Source organism: Hyla sarda, chromosome 7 (assembly GCF_029499605.1).
Source record: "Hyla sarda isolate aHylSar1 chromosome 7, aHylSar1.hap1, whole genome shotgun sequence".
In the NCBI taxonomy this organism is placed as follows: Eukaryota; Metazoa; Chordata; class Amphibia; order Anura; family Hylidae; genus Hyla; species Hyla sarda.
In genome coordinates, this window is record NC_079195.1 from 221950666 (window position 1) to 221975931 (window position 25266).

Here is a 25266-nt window from a genome sequence, read left to right on the forward strand (position 1 = left end):
TTGTAAATTACTTCTATTTAGAAATCTTAATCCTTCCAGTACTTATCAGCTGCTGTTTGCTCCACAGGAAGCTCTTTTCTTTTTGAATTTATTTTCTGTCTGACCACAGTGCTCTCTTCTGCCCCCTCTGTCCATGTCAGGAACTGTTCAGAGAAGGAGCAAATCCCCATAGCAAACCTCTCTTTCTCTGGACAGTTCCTGGCATGGACAGAGGTGTCAGCAGAGAGCACTGTGGTCAGACTGGAAAGAACTACACAACATCCTCTGGAGCATACAGAAGCTGATAAGTACTGGAAGGTTTAGGATTTTTAAATAGAAGTAATTTACATATATGTTTAACTTTCTGGCACCAGTTGCTTTGAAGGGGTACTCTGGTGGAAAACGTATTTTTTTTTTTTTTTTTTTCAAATCAACTGGTGCCAGAAAGTTAAACAGATTTGTAAATTACTTCTATTAAAAAATCTTAATCCTTCCAGTACTTATTAGCTGCTGAATACTACAGAGGAAATTATTTTATTTTTGGAACACAGAGCTCTCTGCTGACATCACAAGCACAGTGCTCTCTGCTGACATCTCTGTCCATTTTAAGAACTGTCCAGAGTAGGAGAAAATCCCCATAGCAAACATATGCTGCTCTGGACAGTTCCTAAAATGGACAGAGGTGTCAGCAGAGAGCACTGTAGTCATGATGTCAGCAGAGAGCTCTGTGTTCCAAAAAGAAAACCATTTCCTCTGTAGTATTCAGCAGCTAATAGGTACTGGAAGGATTAAGATTTTTTAATAGAAATAATTTACAAATCTTGCTTTCTGGCACCAGTTGATTTAAAAAAATAATAATAATTCCACCAGAGTACCCCTTTAAAACTACTTTTTGCTATTGCACTCCTTATGGTAAATAAAAAAAAATTCTAAAGTACTTTGTTTAAAAAAAATAAAGTTTTCTATGTTTTATTTATGTTTTTTTTTTTTTTAAAAGCTGCCACTAGATGTCTCCCTACTTATCCAGAGCACATTTCCCCCCATCTCTTGCACAGACTTTGGACTCCTGCTGGCCTAGTCAATCATAGCTCATCTCACACTGAACTGCTCTGGGCTGTGTGTAGCAGAGTGAGGGAGGAAGTTCTCCCCTGTATGGCTTCAGATGATGTCACGCCTGCTGGGGAACGCCCCTTCCCAGTCTGTGAATCTGACTGAGACTGAGCAGAAAATACAGAGCAATATCAAGGTAGAAAATCATGATGGGGGCAGTGATCTGGGAGGATTATAACATTTAATAAGATCATTAGAGGTAAACAGTTCCTTGTCTTCTCTATATTGTACGCTGTATTTTGTTATCTGTGTTTTATATTATGTAACATCTGTCTCTTAAGTGACTATAGACTAGAGGACATATAGACAAATAGCTACGTGTAATTCCATAAAGTTATTGATGTCACTGTTGGCTACGATCTACGCCAAAGCGATTGCTGTGGTCACATGGACAAGTGCTCGAATAACAGAGCCATAAAGTTCATTGTCTATTCTGCTTTGTATTCTCTATTTGGACACATGGAAAACTGCTTGACTGGCAGTTCCATAAGATACCATCTCTATTAGGAGAAATGCTTAAACGGTATAGGCTACCAGATGAATAGGCTGTCCAAGGAATAGGCGGTCAAAGGGACAGGAGGTCAGAGGGGTAGGAGGTCACAGGCATAGGAGGTCACAGGGATAGGCTGTCAAGAGGTACAAGCTGTCAGAGGGATAGGCGGTCAGAGGGATAGGCGGTCAGAGGGATAGGCTGTCAAGAGGTACAAGCTGTCAGAGAGATAAGCGGTTAGAGGGATAGGCGTCAGATGGAAAGGAGGTCAGAGGAATAGGAGGTCAGAGGGTAGGAGGTTAGAGGGATAGGAGATCAGAGGGATAGGCAGTCAGAGGGATAGACGGTCAGAGGGATAGGCGGTCAGAGGGATAGGCGGTCAGAGGGATAGGCGGTCAGAGGGATAGGCGGTCAGAGGGATAGGTGGTCAGAGGGATAGGAGGTCAGAGGGATAGGCGGTCAGAGGGATAGGCGGTCAGAGGGATAGGTGGTCAGAGGGATAGGCAGTCAGAGGGAAAGGCAGTCAGAGGAATAGGAGGTCAGAGGGGTAGGAGGTCTGAGGGGTAGGAGGTTAGAGGGATAGGCTGTAAAATGGAATAGGCGGTAAGAAGGATATGCAGTCAGAGGGGTAGGAGGTCAGAGGAATAGGCGATCAGAGGGATAGGAGGTCACAGGGATAGGCTGTCAGAGGCATAGGCTGTCAGAGGGATAGGCTGTCAGAGGGATAGGCTGTCAGAGGGATAGGCTGTCAGAGGGATAGGCTGTCAGAGGGATAGGCTGTCAGAGGGATAGGAGGTCAGAGGGATAGGCTGTCAGAGGGATAGGCTGTCAGAGGCATAGGAGGTCAGAGGCATAGGAGGTCAGAGGGATAGGAGGTCAGAGGGATAGGAGGTCAGAAAGATAGGAGGTCAGAGGGATAGGCGGGCAGAAGGATAGGAGGTCAGAGGAATAGGAGGTCAGAGGAATAGGAGGTCAGAGGGGTAGGAGGTTAGAGGGATAGGCTGTCAAATGGAATAGGCGGTCAGAGGGATAGGCGGTCAGAGGGATAGGCGGTCAGAGGGATAGGCTGTCAGAGGGATAGGAGGTCAGAGGGATAGGAGGTCAGAGGCATTGGAGGTCAGAGGGATAAGAGGTCAGAGGGATAGGAGGTCAGAGGGTTTGGAGATTAGAGGGATTCTCCTAATTTGAAGTTTTTTTTTTTTCTTTAAATCCAACACAGTATTTAAAAAACTCAGCATGTTCCAGTTGGTGGCTCTTCACTCTCATAGACCCTCATTGTTTTTCATGGGGGTGCCGTATGTTGCCCCCCACCCTCTCCTCCCTTTTCCCCTCCTCTGACAGAGTCTTTTTCTGTTTTTGCTACTTAGAGTGATTAACCTGTTTTCTTATAAGACTCTATAGTAATGTTATCTTTGGTTTACTGATATGCTTGTCTCCGTGTATGGAGATGTCCACTGCTTGTTGTTACTAGTGCTTTTGCAAAACAATAAACAATTTTCTATTTGAAAAAAAAAAATGCACCGAAAAAAGAAAAATACCACCATAAAATGTGCGTAATAAAACATGCAATTTTTTTTTTAAATTAAAAGAAACGTGCGTTTTGTTGAAAAATTGTGCAGTTTTGCCACAATTACAAAAATCACAGGAACAATAAAGCACAAAAGAAAAGTTCACAAAATCCACATGTGAGCTCTGCGGCGCCTCTTCGGATGTGATCGTCTCTGATAAGTTTATGGGTCTATCTGCTGATGACCCGGGATGTCCAAGAAGAGCTAAAGGAGTCCAGTGCGGAGCGCTTTCGTTACTTTGTTTCAGCGATCAGTAGGGGTCTTAGCACCTTAATACCTTTAGAAACATACGCGAAGCACAAGAACCTGAGCAAATGATACATTGCCCCAACCCCTCGCAATGTCTGATACATGTGCAATATATATATATATATATATATATATTATATATATATATATATGGCAAAAAAAAAATATATATATATATATATATTTAAAAAAAAGATTTATATATATATATATATATATATATAAGGCTAAAAAAAATATATATGTATGCATATATATATATATATATATATGGCAAAAAAAAATAATAATATATATATATATATATATATATATATATTAAAAATAATATATAAGGCTAAAAAAAAATATATATATATATATATTTAAAAAAAAGATTTATATATATATATATATATATATATATATATGGCTAAAAAAATATATATGTATGCATATATATATATATATATATATGGCAAAAAAAAAAAATATATATATATATATATATTAAAAATAATATATAAGGCTAAAAAAAATATATATATATATATATATTTAAAAAAAAGATTTATATATATATATATATATATATATATATATATATATATATAAGGCTAAAAAAAATATATATGTATGCATATATATATATATATATATATATATATATATAGCAAAAAAATATATATATATATATATATATTAAAAATAATATATAAGGCTAAAAATATATATATATATATATATATATATATATATATATATATATATATATATATATTAAAAATAATATATAAGGCTAAAAAGCAGAAGTATCCATGAGACCTACCTCACGGCGTTGAAGTGGCGGAGATGTGCCAGCTCTCACAGTAGTAATGTAAAAGCCCCTTTTATCTGCTCATCGCTGCCCCCGCCTACCTATGTCTAGTATTGCGAATCTAGGACATCGATGCACATTCAGCGCTAACCTCAATACTCAGAACGTAACCTTTACAGACGGCGCCGCGCTCCAGATAACACTGCCTGACCTTAATGTTCTCACCGGTCCTGGAAGGGGAACTGGGCCACACGCTCTGATTGAGTGTATACTGACACTGTAGATCAGTGGTCTCCAACCTGCGGACCTCCAGATGTTGCAAAACTACAACTCCCTGCATGCCCGGACAGCCAACGGCTGTCCGTGCATGCTGTGAGTTGTAGTTTTGCAACATCTGGAGGTCCGCAGGTTGGAGACCACTGCTGTAGATAGAGTTTCCTCAATTACCTATATGGATGTGGATTATACAGCTTTCTAGCTCTATAGTTAAAGGGGTACTCCGGTGGAAAACTTATTTATTTATTTATTTTTTAAATCAACTGGTGCCAGAAAGTTAAACAGATTTATAAATTACTTCTATTAAAAAAATCTTTACCCATCCAGTACTTATTAGCAGCTGTATGCTGCAGAGGATATTCTTTTATTTTTGAAATTCTTTTTTGTCTTGTCCACAGTGCTCTCTGCTGACACCTCTGTCCGTATCAGGAACTGTCTAGAGCAGCATAGGTTTGCAATGGGGATTTTCGCCTGCTCTGAACAGTTCCTGATACAGGCATCAGGTGTCAGCAGAGAGCACTGTGGACAAGACAAAAGAGAAATTCAAAAAGAAAAGAATTTCCTCTGTAGTATACGGCTGCTAAAAAGTACTGGAAGGGTAAAGATTTTTTTAATAGAAGTAATTTACAAATCTGTTAAACTTTCTGGCACCAGTTGATTTAAAAAAAAAATAAAATTCCACCGGAGTACCCCTTTAAATTACTGGATCCGGATATTCATGGGTGGTTAACCGTGGTGTAAGGTGCAATATAGGACTCCACTCTTTTGGTGGCATTCCATGACATGACACACAGGCACTTCCAGGAAAGTCCTCCCTGATTTGGCAGACAGACGGGCACTGATCCGACTGTAGGCCCGGAATAGATCAGTGAAATACAAAAAGGTCCTTGTACAACTTATCCTTTCTGGAATATATTCTTCTCTTAGAGGCTTAAAGGGGTACTCCACCCCTAGGCATCTTACCTCCTATCCAAAGGATAGGGGATAAGATGTCTGATCGCGGGGATCCCGCCTCTGTGTACCCCCACAATCTTGGCTGCGGCACCCCAGACATCCGGTGCACGGAGGGAACTTCGCTCCGTGCTGGATGACTGGCGATGCGGGGTAGAGGTTTGTGACATCACGGTCACACCCCGCTCGTGATGTCACGGCCACGCCCACTCAATGCAAGTCTATGTGAGGGGGGCGTGACGTCCGCCGCGTAAATTCCGTAGTGCTAATGGTACAGCAGAATCTCTTTGAAAGCAATGGGAGGCTGCTGCACCATATTTTCCACAGCGGAGCTCTGGAGGGGAGTTCCACTCGGGAAATACGTAGTGTGAATGGGGCCTTAAAATATGGGCCCTAATTTTTCAAAATGTGTGAGAGAAAAACTGAAGAGAGTTCACCCTCAGCGACCAATCACAGCGCAGCTTTCATTATACCCGACAGGAAAGCTGAGCTGTGATTGGTCCCTGTAGGTGAAATCTCTCCAGTTTTTCTTTTACACAATTTGATAAATCGGGGTAATAATGTCATTTATTCGGTAAGCGCCATATATTAGAAGAGGAAAAACAAACTATGCCAGAATTACTGTTTTTAGTCACCTCACTTCCCGAAAACATGGACTATAAAGTGAGCAAAAATGTACTGCCCCCAAATAGTATTAAAAAAAAACAAAAAACTGCATAACAAGAGTTCTTATGCAGATCTATAGACAGAAAAATAAAAAAAAGTTATAGGGGTTAAAATAAGATAATTTCACCTTGCAGTCAGATTTTAAACCCGATTTCAGACCCGAACAAAAATCGTGTGAAATCGGATACGGATCAAATCAGATGTGTGTAATGGATCCGATTTTTTTCATGGAGGTCAATGGATCCAACCTTATGTACGATTTCATACGATTTTAAGTTATAAAATCGTGTTCTGAAGCCGGATGGAGAAATCGTGATGTGAACGCAGCCTTAGGGTATGTTCACACTACGGATTGTGAACGGAATCTCCGCTTGCAGAATTCCGTGAGCGGAGATTCCATTCTGGCGGCCGCCGCCGAAATACTTCGGTGGAAGGACCGCGCGGCACTGCGCCCTCGCCATTGACTGCTTTGCAGTGTCCGCGGACTTCCGCGCAAAGAATGAACATGTTCTTTCTTAGCGCGGAGCAATTGTCCGCCGCTGAAATTCCGCAATGTGAACGGGTCTCGCGGAAACCCATTCACCCTGATGTTTATGTTCTCAGCGCGTAATTCCGTTTGCGGAATTACGTAGTATTAACATACCCTTAGGGGGAGATTTATCAAAACATGCCCAGAGGAAAAACTGCTGAGTTGCCCATAGCAACCAATCAGATTGCTTCTTTCATTTTTCACAAGGCCTTTTCAAAAATGAAAGAAGCGATCTGATTGGTTGCTATGGGCAACTCAGCAACTTTTCCTCTGGACAGGTTTTGATAAATCTCCCCCTTAGGTTGCACTCTTCATAGTCATAAATCTGCCCCAGTACCCCTTAGCAGCTTTGTCTGATATCCAGGTATTCTGGTATTTGTAGTTCACCATGTCATCAATCATTTTCAGTGCGTTTTGTTGTTCAGAGCAGAGCTCCCCCTGCTGGTCACTGAGATGAAGTGCAGTGTGGTGTCCATAGAAACCAGAAGGACGCAGAGATCTAATGCAAAGCACAAGAGCTGGAGACAAGTGCCAGGAGTCCAGACACCCGGGGTAATGGTGGCCGGAGGGGTAAACTCAGCTTATAGCTCCACCTAGACTGGTATAATGTGTGCAAACATAACCTATAGCTCTCTATTGTGACTACAACTCCCAGCATGCCCTGAGTAGTCATTTTACCACAGCTACAGGTTGCAGATTATAGCATTAAGTACTATTGGGTCTATCCAATCCTTACTGATCCTACTTTAAAGGGGTACTCCACTGCCCTAGCGTCCAGAACGTTTTGTTTCCGAACGCTGGGTGCGGGCTGCGGGGGTTGTGACATCATGTCCACGCCCCTCATCATGTCACGCAACGCCCCCTCAGTGCAAGTCTATGGAAGGGGGCGTGGCAAAAGCCACGCCCCCTTCCATAGACTTGCACTGTGGGGGCGTTGCGTGACATCACGAGGGGTGTGGCCATGACATCACGACCCCCACAGCGCGCACTCAGCGTTTCGGAACAAAATTTTCTGGACGCTAGGGCAGTGGAGTACCCCTTTAACTATTTGCATCAGGAAATAGCTTGTTGTCATGGCGACCATTGTAAAAGTTTTACGTGGCGATACGAAAACGCGCAATGCGGTCCTGCCCGATTTGTTCTCCAGAACTACAACCCTGATCGTGCCCTGCTCGGCCTTTAGTAGTCAGGGTATGGTGGGAATTGCAGTTTTGCAGTGGCTGCAGTGTCGCAGCTTTGTGGAGCGCCAATTAGGGTGGCAACCAATATGGCGGCCGATAGTTTTCATGTAGCTTTGTTAGTGTTTCTGTTTAGTTATGTAACAATAGACTGTTACATCTTGTGATTTTGGATATAAAGCTTGGTTGATTTGCCAATGCAGGAATCTGGGAAAGCTGGATGATAATGATGATGGTGAAAGAGAAAATGCGCCATGCACGTGTTTTATAATGGTTTGGCATTGGGGTCATTGGACGCACAGTTAAAGGGGTACTCTCATGGAACTCTTTTTTTTTTTTTTTAAATCAATTGGTGCCAAAAAGTTAAAACAGATTTGTAAATTACTTCTATTAAAAAATCTTAATCCTTCCAGTACTTTTTAGGGGCTGTGTACTACAGAGGAAATGCTTTTCTTTGGATTTCTCTTCTGTCACGACCACAGTGCTCTCTGCTGACCTCTGCTGTCCATTTTAGGAACTGTCCAGAGCAGCATTATGTTTGCTATGGCGATTTTTCTCCTGCTTTGGGCAGTTTCTAAAATGGACAGCAGAGGTCAGCAGAGAGCACTGTGCTCATGACAGAAGAGAAATACAAAAAGAAAAGCATTTCCTCTATAGTATACAGCCCCTAAAAAGTACTGAAAGGATTAAGATTTTTTAATAGAAGTAATTTACAAATCTGTTTATCTTACCGGCACCAGTTGATTAAAAAAAAAAAAAAAAAGTTTTCCACGGGAATACCCCTTTAACCACATTGTAGAACCGCATCAATTTGTGGCAAACCCAGCCTTATATATATTATATATAAATTGATATTTGGGCAAAAATATGGAAGATGAAAACCTGCGGTCTTCATTGTCTATGTGACAGGTCCTCTGTATAAGTATGAGGCCATATTCACACATTTCCGGCCAGAGATTTCTTCCGTGGCTCGGGAATTTCCATAGACGGCAATGCATTTCCGAGCAGATTCTGCTAAAAGGAATTGGCGTGCTCAATCTCCAAACTGTGGCCCTTTAGATGTTGCAAAACTACAACTCCCAGCATGCCCGGACAGCCGTTGGCTGTCCGGGCATGCTGGGAGTTGTAGTTTTGCAAACGCTGGGGGGGAGGGGGGGGGGCGTCCACTTCTTATAATGTGAATTTATTTGAGATGTTTTATCTGCTTTTTTTGTTCTTTAGTTTAATGGAGAAATGGCCCAGAGGATTTTGCTCGAATTTGATGCCCTGGATAAATATTCTCGGGATGTTCTGGCCAAACACGCCAAGGTGAGAGAGCGCATAAAACATTACAGATTCTGAGAAGGTGAAATGTTATATGACATGGAGGCCATCTTCTCTGGCTCATACACTGGGCTTTCCCGCAGGGACCCCTCCCCCCATCAATCATGCCCATAGGCTCTAATAGTAAGCTGACCATATTTCCTTGAGACAAAAATGGGACAGAGACAGGGTTAAATATAGTTGTTATCCCCTATATTGCCCCATATATAGTTGTAGGCTCCTATACTGCCCCATATATATTTGTAGGCCCCTATACTGCCCCATATATAGTTGTAGGCTCCTATACTGCCCCATGTATAGTTGTAGGCCCCTATACTGCCCCATATATAGTTGTAGACTCCTATACTGCCCCCATATATATAGTTGTAGGCCCCTATACTGCCCCATATATAGTTGTAGGCTCCTATACTGCCCCATATATAGTTGTAGGCCCCTATACTGCCCCATATATAGTTGTAGGCCCCTATACTGCCCCATATATAGTTGTAGGCTCCTATACTGCCCCATGTATAGTTGTAGGCCCCTATACTGCCCCCATATATAGTTGTAGACCCCTATACTGCTCCCTTATATAATTGTAGGCCCCTATACTGCCCCCATATATAGTTGTAGGCCCCTATACTGCCCCCATATATAGTTGTAGACCCCTATACTGCTCCCTTATATAGTTGTAGGCCCCTATACTGCCCCCATATATAGTTGTAGGCCCCCATACTGCCCCCATATATAGTTGTAGGCTCCTATACTGCCCCCATATATAGTTGTAGGCCCCCATACTGCCCCCATATATAGTTGTAGGCCCCTATACTGCACCCATATATAGTTGTTATCCCCTATATTGCCCCATATATAGTTGTAGGCTCCTATACTGCCCCATATATATTTGTAGGCCCCTATACTGCCCCATATATAGTTGTAGGCTCCTATACTGCCCCATGTATAGTTGTAGGCCCCTATACTGCCCCATATATAGTTGTAGACTCCTATACTGCCCCCATATATATAGTTGTAGGCCCCCATACTGCCCCATATATAGTTGTAGGCTCCTATACTGCCCCATATATAGTTGTAGGCCCCTATACTACCCCATATATAGTTGTAGGCCCCTATACTGCCCCATATATAGTTGTAGGCTCCTATACTGCCCCATGTATAGTTGTAGGCCCCTATACTGCCCCCATATATAGTTGTAGACCCCTATACTGCTCCCTTATATAATTGTAGGCCCCTATACTGCCCCCATATATAGTTGTAGGCCCCTATACTGCCCCCATATATAGTTGTAGACCCCTATACTGCTCCCTTATATAGTTGTAGGCCCCTATACTGCCCCCATATATAGTTGTAGGCCCCCATACTGCCCCCATATATAGTTGTAGGCTCCTATACTGCCCCATATATAGTTGTAGGACCCTATACTGCCCCCATATATAGTTGTAGACCCCTATACTGCTCCCTTATATAGTTGTAGGCCCCTATACTGACCCCATATATAGTTGTAGGCCCCTATACTGACCCCATATATAGTTGTAGACCCCTATACTGCTCCCTTATATAGTTGTAGGCCCCTATACTGACCCCATATATAGTTGTAGGCCCCTATACTGACCCCATATATAGTTATAGTCCCCTACACTGCCCCCTCATATAGTTGTAGGTCCCTATTATATAAATGTAGGTCCCTATGCTGTCCTCATATATAGTTGTAGGCCCCTATACTGCCCCCATATATAGTTGTAGGCCCCTATACTGCCCCCATATATAGTTGTAGGCCCCCATACTGCCCCCATATATAGTTGTAGGCTCCTATACTGCCCCCATATATAGTTGTAGGCCCCCATACTGCCCCCATATATAGTTGTAGGCCCCTATACTGCACCCATATATAGTTGTTATCCCCTATATTGCCCCATATATAGTTGTAGGCTCCTATACTGCCCCATATATATTTGTAGGCCCCTATACTGCCCCATATATAGTTGTAGGCTCCTATACTGCCCCATGTATAGTTGTAGGCCCCTATACTGCCCCATATATAGTTGTAGACTCCTATACTGCCCCCATATATATAGTTGTAGGCCCCCATACTGCCCCATATATAGTTGTAGGCTCCTATACTGCCCCATATATAGTTGTAGGCCCCTATACTGCCCCATATATAGTTGTAGGCCCCTATACTGCCCCATATATAGTTGTAGGCTCCTATACTGCCCCATGTATAGTTGTAGGCCCCTATACTGCCCCCATATATAGTTGTAGACCCCTATACTGCTCCCTTATATAATTGTAGGCCCCTATACTGCCCCCATATATAGTTGTAGGCCCCTATACTGCCCCCATATATAGTTGTAGACCCCTATACTGCTCCCTTATATAGTTGTAGGCCCCTATACTGCCCCCATATATAGTTGTAGGCCCCCATACTGCCCCCATATATAGTTGTAGGCTCCTATACTGCCCCATATATAGTTGTAGGACCCTATACTGCCCCCATATATAGTTGTAGACCCCTATACTGCTCCCTTATATAGTTGTAGGCCCCTATACTGACCCCATATATAGTTGTAGGCCCCTATACTGACCCCATATATAGTTATAGTCCCCTACACTGCCCCCTCATATAGTTGTAGGTCCCTATTATATAAATGTAGGTCCCTATGCTGTCCTCATATATAGTTGTAGGCCCCTATACTGCCCCCATATATAGTTGTAGCCCCATATACTGCCCCCATATATAGTTGTAGCCCCATATACTGCCCCCCATATATAGTTGTAGTCCCCTATACTGCCCCCTTATATAGTTGTAGCCCCCTATACTGCCCCACATATCGTTGTAGGCCCCTATACTGTCCCATATATAGTTGTAGGCCCCTATACTGACCCCATATATAGTTGTAGGCTCCTATACTGCCCCCATATATAGTTGTAGGCCCCTATACTGCCCCCTTATATAGTTGTAGTCCCCTATACTGCCCCATATATAGTTGTAGGCCCCTATACTGCCCCCCATATATAGTTGTAGGCCCCTATACTGCCCCCTTATATAGTTGTAGTCCCCTATACTGTCCCATATATAGTTGTAGGCCCCTATACTGACCCCATATATAGTTGTAGGCTCCTATACTGCCCCCATATATAGTTGTAGGCCCCTATACTGCCCCCATATATAGTTGTAGGCCCCTATACTGCCCCCATATATAGTTGTAGGCCCCTATACTGCCTCCTTATACAGTTGTAGGCCCCTATACTGCACCCATATATAGTTGTAGACCCCTATACTGCTCCCATATATAGTTGTAGGCCCCTATACTGCCCCATAATAGTTGTAGGCCCCTATACTGCCCCCATATATAGTTGTAGACCCCTATACTGCTCTCATATATAGTTGTAGGCCCCTATACTGCCCCATAATAGTTGTAGGCCCCTATACTGCCCCATAATAGTTGTAGGCCCCTATACTGCCTCCTTATACAGTTGTAGGCCCCTATACTGCCCCCATATATAGTTGTAGGTCCCTATACTGCCCCCATATATAGTTGTAGGCCCCTATACTACCTCCTTATACAGTTGTAGGCCCCTATACTGCCCCCATATATAGTTGTAGACCCCTATACTGCTCCCATATATAGTTGTAGGCCCCTATACTGCCCCATAATAGTTGTAGGCCCCCATACTGCCTCCTTATACAGTTGTAGGCCCCCATACTGACCTTATATATAGTGGTAGGCCCCTTTACTGCCCCCATATTTAGTAATAGGTCCCCTTTGTGCCCCATATAATTGTAGGACCCCTCTCCTCTATGCCCCCAACAGTCCAGCCATATTGCACAGCTGCATCAGTGCTCCCCTGGTCCATTGTAGTTGGTTCCCGGACTAGAAGGGCAGCGGAGCACTGAAGCTAACATGGGTGGAAGCTCGGTTATCACTTCAAGATGAGTGTTCCCGCACTCTGGGCCGTGCTTAGCTATTCACTTGTATTGGTATCTTTAAGACACCGATATAATTGAATGCAAGGCAATCACGTGCCTCCTGTAGCCTATTCCGGTCCGGAGGATTGACAGCCGCCTGAGTACCGCTGCCTCACACCATTCATGTTTGTAGATTCAGTAAATGTATATACCTTTCTTCAACCACTCATGACCCAGAATAACTATCTATAATCTATATATACATTTCTTCTTTTCATCCCTACAGGTTCGTTCCGATCACAGGTCACTATGTGGCGCACATTTTGTTAGATCCTTCTGTTTTCTGTAAATACGTCCCCCTATACTTTGTACCGGGCCTGTGCGGTTTTTGCAAGAGGTGAAATAATTAAAAATAAAAATGTAGAGCACGGATTATACTCAGCGGTGACCCCCTTTCTGGATTCCGAGTTGTTAACCACAAGTTACCTTGACTGATTTGCCTTCATCTTCTTATGATGTTGTAATACTGTATTACACAATATGCCGCTCGGGGCGGGGGGGGGGGGGGGGGGGGATCCACACTGAGAATATATAGGGCGCTCCAGTGACCCAATTTCAGAGGGAACAGCCAACAATCAAATCTCCAACCATACAAATGTATAGGAGAAATTGGGTCATGGTTGGCCCAAAGATGGACAATGTGTATATTGTATGTATAAGGTGACCTCTGACATTTCCCTGTGGACGGGGTGTATTCACATACTGCATTCATATATTTGTTGTTTTTTTTCACCGCAATCTTTAAAGAGAACCTCTCATGATCTTGTTACATTTTATAATCCTCCCAGGTCACTGCCCCCATCATGATAAACCACCCCCTGCCTTTATTTTTATTATTTTTTAATTTTCTACCTTGATATTGCTCTGTATTTTCTGCTCAGTCTCAGTCAGATTCACAGACTGGGAAGGGGCGTTCCCCAGCAGGCGTGACATCATCTGAAGCCATACAGGGGAGAATTTTTGCCCTCACTCTGCTACACACACAGTCCAGAGAAGTTCAGTGTGAGATGAGCTATGATTGGATAAGGCTGCACACACCCCTCCCTCAGCATTTCCTGATTTTGGACTTCTGCCAGGCCAGCAGGAGTCCAAAGTCTGTGCAAGAGATAGCGGGAAAATGTGCTCAGGACAAGTAGGGAGACACCTAGTGGCAGCTTTTTTTTTAAACACAAATAAAACATAGAAAACTTTATTTTTTTTTAAACGAAATACGTTAGAAAGATTTTTTATTTACCATAAGGAGTCCAATAGCAAAAATTTGTTTTAACGAGAGTTCCCATTTAAAGATTTACAGAAGAATGCCCAGTCAATCCACTCATAGAAACAGGTTATGACTGCAGCCTATGAATACGCCGTGGCCGTGGACAAGTTAAATGTCCCTTTAAGCCAGTGTTTCCCAACCGGGGTACCTCCAGCTGTTGCAAAACTACAACTCCCAGCATGCCCGGACAGCCAAAGGCTATCCGGGTATGCTGGGAGTTTTAGTTTTGCAACAGCTGGAGGCACCCTGGTTGGGAAACAGTTCCTTAAGCGGTTGTAGATAATATTTTCCTTGTTTTTTTCTAGCAGCGCAGCCTGAGTTACCTGCAGAGGATACCGTCCCTAAGAATCCCCCTGTCATTAGATTTCGAGACGGAGATTGATCAGTACCCTGAGGAGAGAACCAGCAGCAGAAGGACCTCCACACCGAGATCTTCAAGGTGGGACATGAACCAACATCTGAAAAGGAGTTTGTGTAAGGTTTATAAATAAGTCCTGCGTTTCTAGGACTATATTGTACTTTGTATTCAAAAATTTACTTTATTAGGCAAAATGGATGAAGGTCAATAGTGTATGAAGAACTTAGGGCCCTAGAAGGACATTATAAGATCATAAGGGTCCATACTTTCAAACACCCCTTTGTTAACCAGAATGGACTCTCCTGTGGACCTTCTTAGTGGAACCCTGTTAGGGGGCTTTCTTAAAGGGGTACTCCGGTGAAAAACAATCTTTTTAAAATCAACTGGTGCCAGAAAGTTAAACAGATTTGTAAATTACTTCTATTTAAAAATCGTAATCCTTCCAGTACTTATCAGCTGCTGTATGCTCCAGAGAAAGTTCTATTCTTTTTAAATTTATTTTCTGTCTAATCACAGTGCTCTCTGCTGACACCTCTGTCCATGTCAGGAACTGTCCAGAGCAGGAGCAAATCCCCTTAGAAAACCACTCCTGCTCTGGACAGTTCCTGACATTGACAGAGGTGTAAACACAGAGCACTGTGGTCAGACTGGAAAGTCCTACACAGCTTCCTCTGTAGTTTACAGCAGCTGATAAGTACTGGAAGGATTAAGATTTTTAAATAGATGTGATTTATAAATCTGTTTAACTTTCTGCCACCAGTTGATTTAAAAAAATAAATAAATATATATATGTATATATATATATATATGTTTTTCACCGGAGTGCCCCTGTAATGGACTCTCTTGAGCGAATCTCTAAGTGGGACTCTCTTAGCGGGTTGCCTCAGCAGGACTCTATTAGTAGGCTTTCTTGGTGGACTCTCTTACAGAACTGTCTTAGTGGAGCTTTCTTAATGGACTCTCTTTGGGGGTCTTAGTAGGACTTTACTAAGTGGGCTGACTTAGTGGACTCTCTTAGAGGAATCCCAGAGTGGGACTCTCTTTTTTGTGGGATTCCTAGTCTGACTGTCTTTTTGAGACCCCGTTAGGTGACTCTTTTACAATGGAATTATTAAAGGACATCTGTAAAGGACATCTGTAGTGTAGTGGGGGGGGGGGGGGGTCCGAGCGCTGGGGCCCCTGCGATCTCCTGGACGGGGCCGCGGCAGTATGCTGGAGAAGGGGCGTCCCATCCCCGCTTGACGTGGCAGCCGACACGACCCCTCCATGTATCCCATAGAGATACATGGAGGGGGCGTGTCTGCCGCGGCTTTCTACGGGGGACGACACTGCACTTCCTGCAGACTGCCGCGGCCCTGTCCAGGAGATCATGGGGGGCCCCAGCGCTCGGATAGGGGATAAGTTATATTGCACTACAGATGTCCTTTAAGGGGACTCTCTCAGTGGAGTAATAATTCTTGCACTGTCCAGGCATGTTGGGAGTTGTAGTTTGGCAACAGCTGGAGGCACACTGGTTGGGATACACTGTTCTATAGTATTGAGCAATATTTTTTCCCCAGATATCCACTGAACGCAGACTTGGGGAAGACGGTCCATCTGCGACCCTTTACTGCATCCGGCTACAACATTTATCAAGACTTCAATAGGGAAGGTGGGTTGATGATTAGTCAGCTACTTATTCCACATCTCAGTGTTTCCAAACAAGCCCGCCTCCGGCTGTTGCAAAACTACAACTCCCAGCATGCCTGGACAGCCTTCGGCTGTCCGGGCATGTTGGGAGTTGTAGTTTTGCAACAGCTGGAGGCACACTGGTTGGAAGGCACTGCCCTGTCCTATAGACAGGGGCTAACTTTTAATTTTGGGAGTCCTCAAGGGGTTAATAATTCACCTCTTAAATGGGAGGAGAGAATATGAAAGCATTGCGAAAAGAAAGTTGTCGCGGCATCATTAGCAAATTTCATCTAATGTTTCTTTGATGAAACAAAGATTAAAAGAGCGTAGGCGGGTGAGGGGAGGAAAACGGCACCACCCGTGTGTTCTGTGTACAAGTGAAAATTGTTGAAAATTGTGGTCACTCATGGAGATGTATATAAATATAAACATATATATATATATATATATATATATATATATATAAAATACATATATATATATATACAGTATATATATATATATATATATATATATACATACATACATACTGTATATATATATATATATTTAAATAAATAAAAAAGAATATATATATATATATATATATATATATATATATATATATATATATATATACTGTATCTATACATATATGCCATATAGCTCCAAATCCTCATCTGCCCTACATATCAGTTTCCAGCAGCTGCCTCTAGGTGGAGCTCTCTGCATGTTACAGCTCACATAGAACCTGCAGTTCCCCTAGTGGCAGTTGCAGGTAATTACATCTTTACTTCGACCACACTAAAGCAGTGTTCACCAACTTGTGGCCGCTCAGCTGTTGCAAAACTACAACTCCCAGCATGTTGTCGTTTTGCAAAAGCTAGAAAGCCACAGGTTGGGGAACACTGATTTGATGCCATGACGGGTTGAGCAACAGCTAGGGTTTTACGTCCCCAATGCAATGGTTCGCCCTGAGATAAGCCGCGCTTGAGCTTCTCTATTCAGGGCATGATGGGAGTTTGAAGCTTGAGAGCCACAGGGGCCGACAAACAAAATCAGGGAAAATAATAGATTCCTCCTATAGTTTAGTGGTCTCCAAACTGTGGCCCTTCAGCTGTTGCAAAACTACAACTCCCAGCAAGCCCAAGCTAGGAGTTGTAGTTTTGCAACAGCTGGAGGTCCACAGTTTGGAGATCACTGCTATATTTCCTCTTTGTCTATAAACAAATCAAGTGAAATTCCATAACTTGCTGTTCTCTGCCAGACTATGGGAATTCCCAGACGTTTGGATGCTGTGTGTTACTATGTGTATAAATGCAGATTTTATCCTCCTGATGTCGGTAACGTGTTGTGTCCCAATCCCAGAGAGAGAACCGAAGAAACTCACAAAGCCGAGATGTGTCTCCGCAGACCGGAGGAGATCTTGGAGAAGTGAGGTACGTTATCTGGGCCATGTTATGTGGCCTTATTATCTGAGCCGCGTTATCTGAACAGTGTTATCTGGGCCATGTCATCTGAGCCGCGTCATCTGGGCCGCGTTATCAGGGGCACGTTATCTGAGCCGCGTTATCTGGGCCGCGTTATCAGAGGCACATTATCTGAGCCGCGTTATCTGCACTGCATTATCTGGGCCACGTTACCTGAGCCACATCATCAGGGCCATGTTATCTGGGCCGTGTTATCGGAGTCGCGTTATCTAAGCCCCGTTATCTAAGCCCCATTATCTGGGCTGCATTATCTGAACCACAGATATCTGAGCCGCGTTATCTGAACCACATTATCTGGGCCACAGATATCTGAGCCGTGTTATCTCAACCACGTTATCTGGGCCACAGTTATCTGAGCCATGTTATTTGAGCCATCTTATCTTAAATATGTCATCTGGGCCTCGTTATCTGGGCCGTGTTATCTGAGCTGCGTTATCTAAGCCCTTCTATCTGAGCTGCGTTATCTAAGCCCTTCTATCTGAGCTGCATTATCTAAGCCCTTCTATCTGAGCTGCGTTATCTAATCCACATTATCTAAGCACCATTATCTGGGCCATAGATATCTGAGCCGTATTATCTGAACCACGTTATCTGGGCCACAGATATCTGAGCCCCGTTATTTGAGCCATGTTATCTGAGCCACGTCATCTGGGCCGTGTTATCTGAGCCACGTCATCTGTGCCGCGTTATCTGTGCCGTGTTATCTGAGCTGCATTATCTAAGCCACATCATCTAAGCACCGTTATCCGGGCCACAGATATCTGAGCCACATTATCTGAACCACGTTATCTGAGCTGCGTTGTCTGAACCACGTTTCCTGAGCCACAGTTATCTGACCCATGTTATCTGGGCCACATATATCTAAACCACGTTATCTGAGCTGCGTTATCTGAACCACGTTATCTGGGCCACAGATATCTGAGTCGTTATCTGGGTCACGTTATCTGAGCCGCGGTATAATCAGAGTGTGAATGGTGAATGATTATTGATGGATATATGTTGCAGACATTTACATGGTTTTTACCCCATTATAGGTGCAGTCAATACCGGACCTAGATACACTGTGTCACTGGGAGTACACCGGTCCTGTCCTGTCCAGCCTGGGGGCGCCATTTACTTTGTCTCCAAGAGAAATGGTACAAGATTCCAGTAGAGCAGGTTGGTTACGATGACAGCAGCACTACAGAATATGCAGGCACTATAGACATGTATGCCAGTAATATATAAAGGAGCACATGCCCCGGGGCACCATCACTACTATGACTGTTCTATACACATCTCTAGTCAGCTCTAAGTTTCCTCCCTGGCAGATTGGGCCACGTATATAGCAGGGTGACAGCTGTGGTGTTACTTGGACTCTGTTTGAATCCTGGTATTATTATGTAGGCATTATATAGCACTATTATGTGGGCACTAAATGATGGTATGGGCACTGTACAGTACTATTAAATGGGAACTAAATGACGGTATTATATGGGCACTGTATAGTACTATTAAATGGAAACTAACGTTTGGTATTATATGGGCACTGTATAGTACTATTAAATGGGAACTGAATGATGGTATTATATGGGCACTGTATAGTACTATTAAATGGGAGCTAAATGATGGTATTATATGGGCACTGTATAGTACTATTAAATGGGAACTGAATGATGGTATCATATGGGCACTGTATAGTACTATTAAATGGAAACTAAAGTTTGGTATTATATGGGCACTGTATAGTACTATTAAATGGGAACTGAATGATGGTATTATATGGGCACTGTATAGTGCTATTAAATGAGCACTAAATGATGGTATTATATGGAGACTGTATAGTACTATTAAATGGGAACTAAAGATTGGTATTTTATGGGCACTGTATAGTACTATTATGTGGACACTAAATGATGGTATTATATGGGCACTGTATAGTACTATTAAATGGGCACTAAATGATGGTATTGTATGGGCACTGTATAGTACTATTTAAGGGGCACTAAATTATGGTATTATATGGGCACTGTATAGTACTATTACGTGTGCACTGAATGATGGTATTATATGGGCACTGTATAGTACTATTAAATGGGCGCTAAATGATGGTATTATATGGACACTGTATAGTACTATTAAATAGGAACTGAATTATGGTATTAAATGGGCACTGTAAATCACTATTACGTGTGCACTGAATGATGGTGTTATAAGGTCACTATGTATCACTATTATGTGAGCACTCTGCAGGAGGCACTTCTTTTCTTCCTCTATAGAGGTATTTTTGGGGCAATATAAGACAAAACTATTTCGGAACAATTATAGCAATGTCACCGAAGACTTTTTTCCTCCTCCCTCTTCATGTATTACCAGGGGCCCCCACCAGCATTGCTCTGACCCTTCATATCTATCAACAATTCTAAATACAATTGTGGACAGATTCGTCCGTTCCTCATATCTGTAACATCTCTGACTCCTGAATTTTTGGATTATAGCAGAGAAGTCAGAAGAGCCCCCTAGTGGTGATGACCCAGGAGCTGAGGCATTGTTACCAGGTACAGCACAAAGCGCCACAGACCACAGACACCCCTCCAGGTAAGGGAGTATTACATGTTTAATGTTATTATACGCCTTAAAACTGGTTGCATATACAGAATAACCCAGAAATAGAAAAATAAATTCCAGCAACCACCAGAAGGGGGCAGAGTGTTGTAAATTACATTTTACAAAGAGGTTTGTTTTTTTCTTCTTGCTATTATTGAATAGGAACATTCTTGCTTTCAGCCATAACAGCGTTTCTGAAGTAGGACATTACTGAGATCATTGAGGGTCTATTTTTTTTTATTATTATTATTTTTTTTTTTTTTACCAACAGGGAGAATCGCCAGAAAGCAGACACAGTCTCCTTATGTTTAGAGGATGAATTGAAGAAATCTAATGCTAAAATTATCTCCGTCAGACAGAAGACAATAAGGGGACACATCCAGGTAATTCTGTCTCATCATTTCTTACTCTGCAGTGCAGAGAATCTGCAGCCTTAGGGTCTCCACAACTACAACTCTCAGCAATCCCTGAGCAAGTCTAAAGAACTAGAAGAGAGAAATCCTAAAGGGGTTGTCCGATGAAAATGGACTTATCTTCTATCCACAGGATAGGGGATAAGTATCAGGTCATTGGGGGTCCGACTGCTGAGAACCCCTGTGATCTCTGGAACGGGGCCACGGCTCTCGCTCCATTGACTTGTATGGGAGCGCTAGAGATGCAGGAGTCCAGCACTTGTGCATCTATGGTCATCCAATACAAATTAGTGGAGCATGTGCTTTCTATAGCAAGTCTTGCCTGATGAAGCTTCAAACCTCCTGTGCCATTATCTCCGCCGGAGGGCTGCGGATGACTCTATATATATATATGTGTGTTTGCAATTGTTGTGTATGTTGGTACACAACTATATGGGGTGAGTGGCTTTCAAGCCTCTTTTGTTTTTAACCCTTTTATCTTGTTTATCACACCAAGGAGTGCTCTCTTTTTATTCATAGATATTCATAGAGAAAGCCTGTGAGTGTTCTTTCTCCTGACCTCTCATATAGAGACCCTGTGAGTCCTGCCTTTCTCACCCACTTATACAAAGAGACTGCCCCCATCCATCCATATAGAGAGCCTGTGAAAGTCCTGCATCCACTACCCACTCATAGAAAGAGCCTGTGAGTCCTGCATCCACTACCCACTCATAGAAAGAGCCTGTGAGTCCTGCATCCACTACCCACTCATAGAAAGAGCCTGTGAGTCCTGCATCCCCCACCTACTTGTAAGTCCTGCATCTTCCACCCATTCATATATAACCCCAAGTTCTGCTTTCCCTACCAGCTTATAGAAAGAGCCTTAGTTTTGATTTCACCATCCATTCATAGAGAAAGCCTGTGAGTCTTGCCTACTCCACCCATCCACAAAGAAAGCTTATGAGTTCTGCCCCCCCCCCCATCGAGAGAGCCTGAATCCTGCCTCCCCACCCATCCAAGGAGAAAGCCTGTGAGTCCTGTCCCCGTACCCCACCCAAAGAAAGAACCTGCGAGTCCTGCCTCCATTACCCATCCATAGAGAAAGCCTGTGAGTCCTGCTTTACCACTAATTAAAGGGTACCTCTCATCAAATAAACTTTTGATATATTTTAGATTAATGAATGTTGAATAACTTTCCAATAGCATGTTAATGGAAAATATGCTTCTTTCTATTGTATTTTTCCCGATCAGTCCTGTCAGCGAGCATTTCTGACTCATGCTGGAGTCCTAAACACTCAGAGCTGCCAGCCTGCTTTGTTCACAGCCAAACAGGCTGTGAACAAAGCAGGCTGGCAGCTCTGAGTGTTCTCCTTTGTGAACAAAGCAGGCTGGCAGCTCGTAGTGTTTAGGACTCCAGCATGAGTCTGAAATGCTCTTTACGTCACTAGGATTAGACAGGGTGTGGTAGCCCTTCTGGGAGTCCCTCCTGGCCGATGTGTGACCATTAGGATCCTCACCTGCTTGCCATGCCCCAGGCACCCTCAGTGACAACTTGGTTTTCGCCCGGTTGTTCGCCAGGAGCACTTTCGATCCCTGAGTAGCTTCGGCAAAAGTGGACATTGTACCTGGAGCCTTGCAGGTGCCTTTTGGCCCAGAGGCGAAGGGTTTTGTTTATTGGGGGGGTGCTCTCTGCTTTCGGAGAAGGGCTTACGATAGACCGCATCCTTGTGCATAGTGTTGGACTTGCACCTTTTACTTGCACTTTGGTGAATTGAGAGCACGTACCTCGGCTCTTAGTCCTGCTACCTCCACCCACTCATAGAAGAAAGAACCTGTGAGTCCTATTTTTCTAAAACATTGTTTCCCAACCAGGGCGCCTCCATCTGTTGTAAAACTACAACTCCCAGCATGCCCGGACAGCCTTTGGCTGTCCGGGCATGCTGGGAGTTGTAGTTTTACAACAGCTGGAGGTAACCTGGTTGGGGAATAATGTTCTAAAAACTCATAGAGAAAGCCTGCGATTTCTGCTTCTTTTGCCATTCACGGCCACATTAAAATCTCAAAAAACATGAATATTATAAAAAATACTTTCTTCCTTTGCAGAATGTAAGTGAAACCCACCCGATCATTTACCACAATCATATTGCCAGCTTGTCCGACTTCCAGAGGAGCCTGAGTACAAGACCCTATTACTTCTTAAGTTCGCAAAGACCAATGGGCAAATCTTGCTCTCCAGGTGGTCCCCTCCTGCAGGACAACAAGGACTCCACAGACCCCCTGAAAAATAGGCAACTTGGGTTACAGGCTGCCATGATAAAGAAGAAAAAAGCCAATAAAAAGTCATCATCTGATAATATGAAGGTCATCTTACATTACCTATCAGCAGATGGGACAAAGCAAAGGGTGGAGATGGCCAAGGACGGGAATGTGGCCAAGCAGAAGCAGGTGAATAGTTCTGCAAATAAGAAGACTTTTCTACAAGATGGTAAAACAATACAGACGTCTCAAAGTAAGGAGAAGGATGAGGAACATGGGGTGGGACCAGTCATAAATGGGTTAAACCCCATGACGGCAATGGTCCCTGTCCCATCTCTCCATGCAAGGTCCCACCAAACACAAAGGTTATTCTGTCCAAGCAGTGCAAGGACGTCCAGTTCATCCATCCCAAGACCCAACAGTGTCCAAGAAACAAACAACTGGAGCTACATATCCATCTCAAAACCATTGTCACCCCCTGAAGGTCCAACTGAACCTCTGCAGAACAAGACGTCAAGTCCTGACCTAGTGAAGGCCATGGTGATGTCTACACCTGAGATGAGGCCCACGACATTTACCACCAAGTCCATCATATTAGAGAACAGGACTGGGAGACCTGGATCTTCTTCTGTTGAATTAAATCCAATGGGAACACATTTGGCATCTGAGAGGTCGATAGAAGGTTATCAAGAAGAAACCAAGATGGAAGGTGGAGGATTCGTAGAGTCAACTGTGGAAAAAGATCACATCCGTTCTCCATCAACTGAGATGGTGGAAATTATAAATCAGGAGAAAGAATCCCATGAGGAACAAATCCAGAATACGTTCCCCTTCCCTGTGCAGCACAATACAATCCCAGTTATCAATATCCCAACAGCCACTACAGACAGTGCAGAATAAATCGGATTATATCACAGCCAGTCAGATTAATTTTAAAGGGGTACTTTTAAATCAACTGGTGCCAAAAAGTTAAACAGATTTGTAAATGACTTCTATTAAAATATCTTAATCCTTCCAGTACTTATTAGCTGCTGAATACTACAGAGGAAATTCTTTTCTTTTTGCAACGCAGAGCTCGCTGCTGACATCACGAGCACAGTGCTCTCTGCTGACATCTCTGTCCATTTTAAGAACTGTCCAGAGTAGGAGAAAATCCCCATAGCAAACATATGCTACTCTGGACAGTTCCTAAAATAGACAGAGATGTCAGCAGAGAGCACTGTGTTCCAAAAAAAAAAAATTTTCCTCTATAGTATTCAGCAGCTAATAAGTACTGGAAGGATTAAGATTTTTTTTAACAGAAGTCATTTACAAATCTGTTTAACTTTCTGTCACCAGTTGATTTAAAAAAAAAAAAGTTTTCCACCGGAGTACCCCTTTAAAGGGGTACTCCACCCACATTCATCTTATCCCCTATCCAAAGGATCAGACATCAGGCATCTTATCCTCTACCCTTTGGACAGGAGATAAGATTGTCACAGCTATTTGTAGCTGTGACAAAGGACGGATCTCTGTCCGAAACGCGTCCAGTGTTTCTCCACCACCTACTTGATGTATTGATTTTATATAGAATAAAACCGGAATTGCAAGACTCTGCTGGATCATTTGCTTTTTCTTCATAGGAGATAAGATACCTGCGGACGGAGTACCCCTTTAAAGCTTTTAGACTTGGTTCGTACTACGGAATTTCAGATCGGAATTTTGGTCAGAAATTCCCGATGCAGCAAAATCCCATTGCTGACTGCTGCTCAGATGTTCCGCTGCTGAAATTCCGTCACCAAAAGACTGAGCTCGCTCATTGTTTAGGCGGAATCCCCTCTGCAGTGTCACGATTCGGCTGGCTGGAGGTGGATCCTCTGTGCCAGAGAGGGATTGGCGTGGACCGTGTCGGTGGACCGGTTCTAAGTTGCTACTGGTATTCACCAGAGCCCGCCGCAAAGCGGGATGGTCTTGCAGCGGCGGTAGCAACCAGGTCGTATCCACCGGCAACGGCTCAACCTCTCTGACTGCTGAAGATAGGCGCGGCACAAGGGAGTAGACAAGAGCAAGGTCGGACGTAGCAGAAGGTCAGGGCAGGCAGCAAGGATCGTAGTCAGGGGCAACGGCAGGAGGTCTGGAACACAGGCTAGGAACACACAAGGAAACGCTTTTACTGGCACAATGGCAACAAGATCCGGTGAGGGAGTGCAGG

At 43.4% G+C, this 25266-nt stretch overlaps 2 protein-coding genes across 8 annotated transcripts in view; one reads left to right on the forward strand and one right to left on the reverse strand.

The window, feature by feature from the left end:
- Nucleotides 1-25266, reverse strand: part of IL23R (interleukin 23 receptor) — a 73314-nt gene that overhangs the window by 46112 nt on the left and 1936 nt on the right. Inside the window, exon 1 of one of the 7 annotated variants that reach the window (XM_056532796.1) lies at nt 7360-7395. The exons of 1 other annotated variant lie outside the window; for it this stretch is intronic. The gene's annotated coding sequence lies outside the window, so the exon portion shown is untranslated. Of the gene's footprint in view, nt 1-4204; nt 4224-6728; nt 6746-6951; nt 7130-7359; nt 7396-25266 lie in introns of those variants that run through there. 5 more of the 7 variants (XM_056532794.1, XM_056532795.1, XM_056532798.1 and 2 more) reach the window with 5 other exon arrangements.
- On the forward strand, nt 1155-24051 carry LOC130283387 (uncharacterized). Its single transcript, XM_056532805.1, has 10 exons — nt 1155-1225; nt 7023-7184; nt 9014-9100; nt 14649-14782; nt 16261-16352; nt 17720-17790; nt 18876-18999; nt 20319-20418; nt 20699-20810; nt 22923-24051. Exons 2-10 carry the CDS (start codon nt 7068-7070, stop codon nt 23973-23975), a joined length of 1890 nt encoding a protein of 629 aa, XP_056388780.1. The 5' UTR covers nt 1155-1225; nt 7023-7067; the 3' UTR covers nt 23976-24051.

Coding starts and splice junctions, on each gene's coding strand:
- LOC130283387 (XM_056532805.1), top strand. CDS start 7,068: ATGAAGTGCAGTGTGGTGTCCATAGAAACCAGAAGGACGCAGAGATCT. Junction 17,791..18,875: donor GGAGATCTTGGAGAAGTGAG/GTACGTTATCTG, acceptor ACCCCATTATAG/GTGCAGTCAATACCGGACCT. Junction 20,419..20,698: donor GACCACAGACACCCCTCCAG/GTAAGGGAGTAT, acceptor TTTTACCAACAG/GGAGAATCGCCAGAAAGCAG.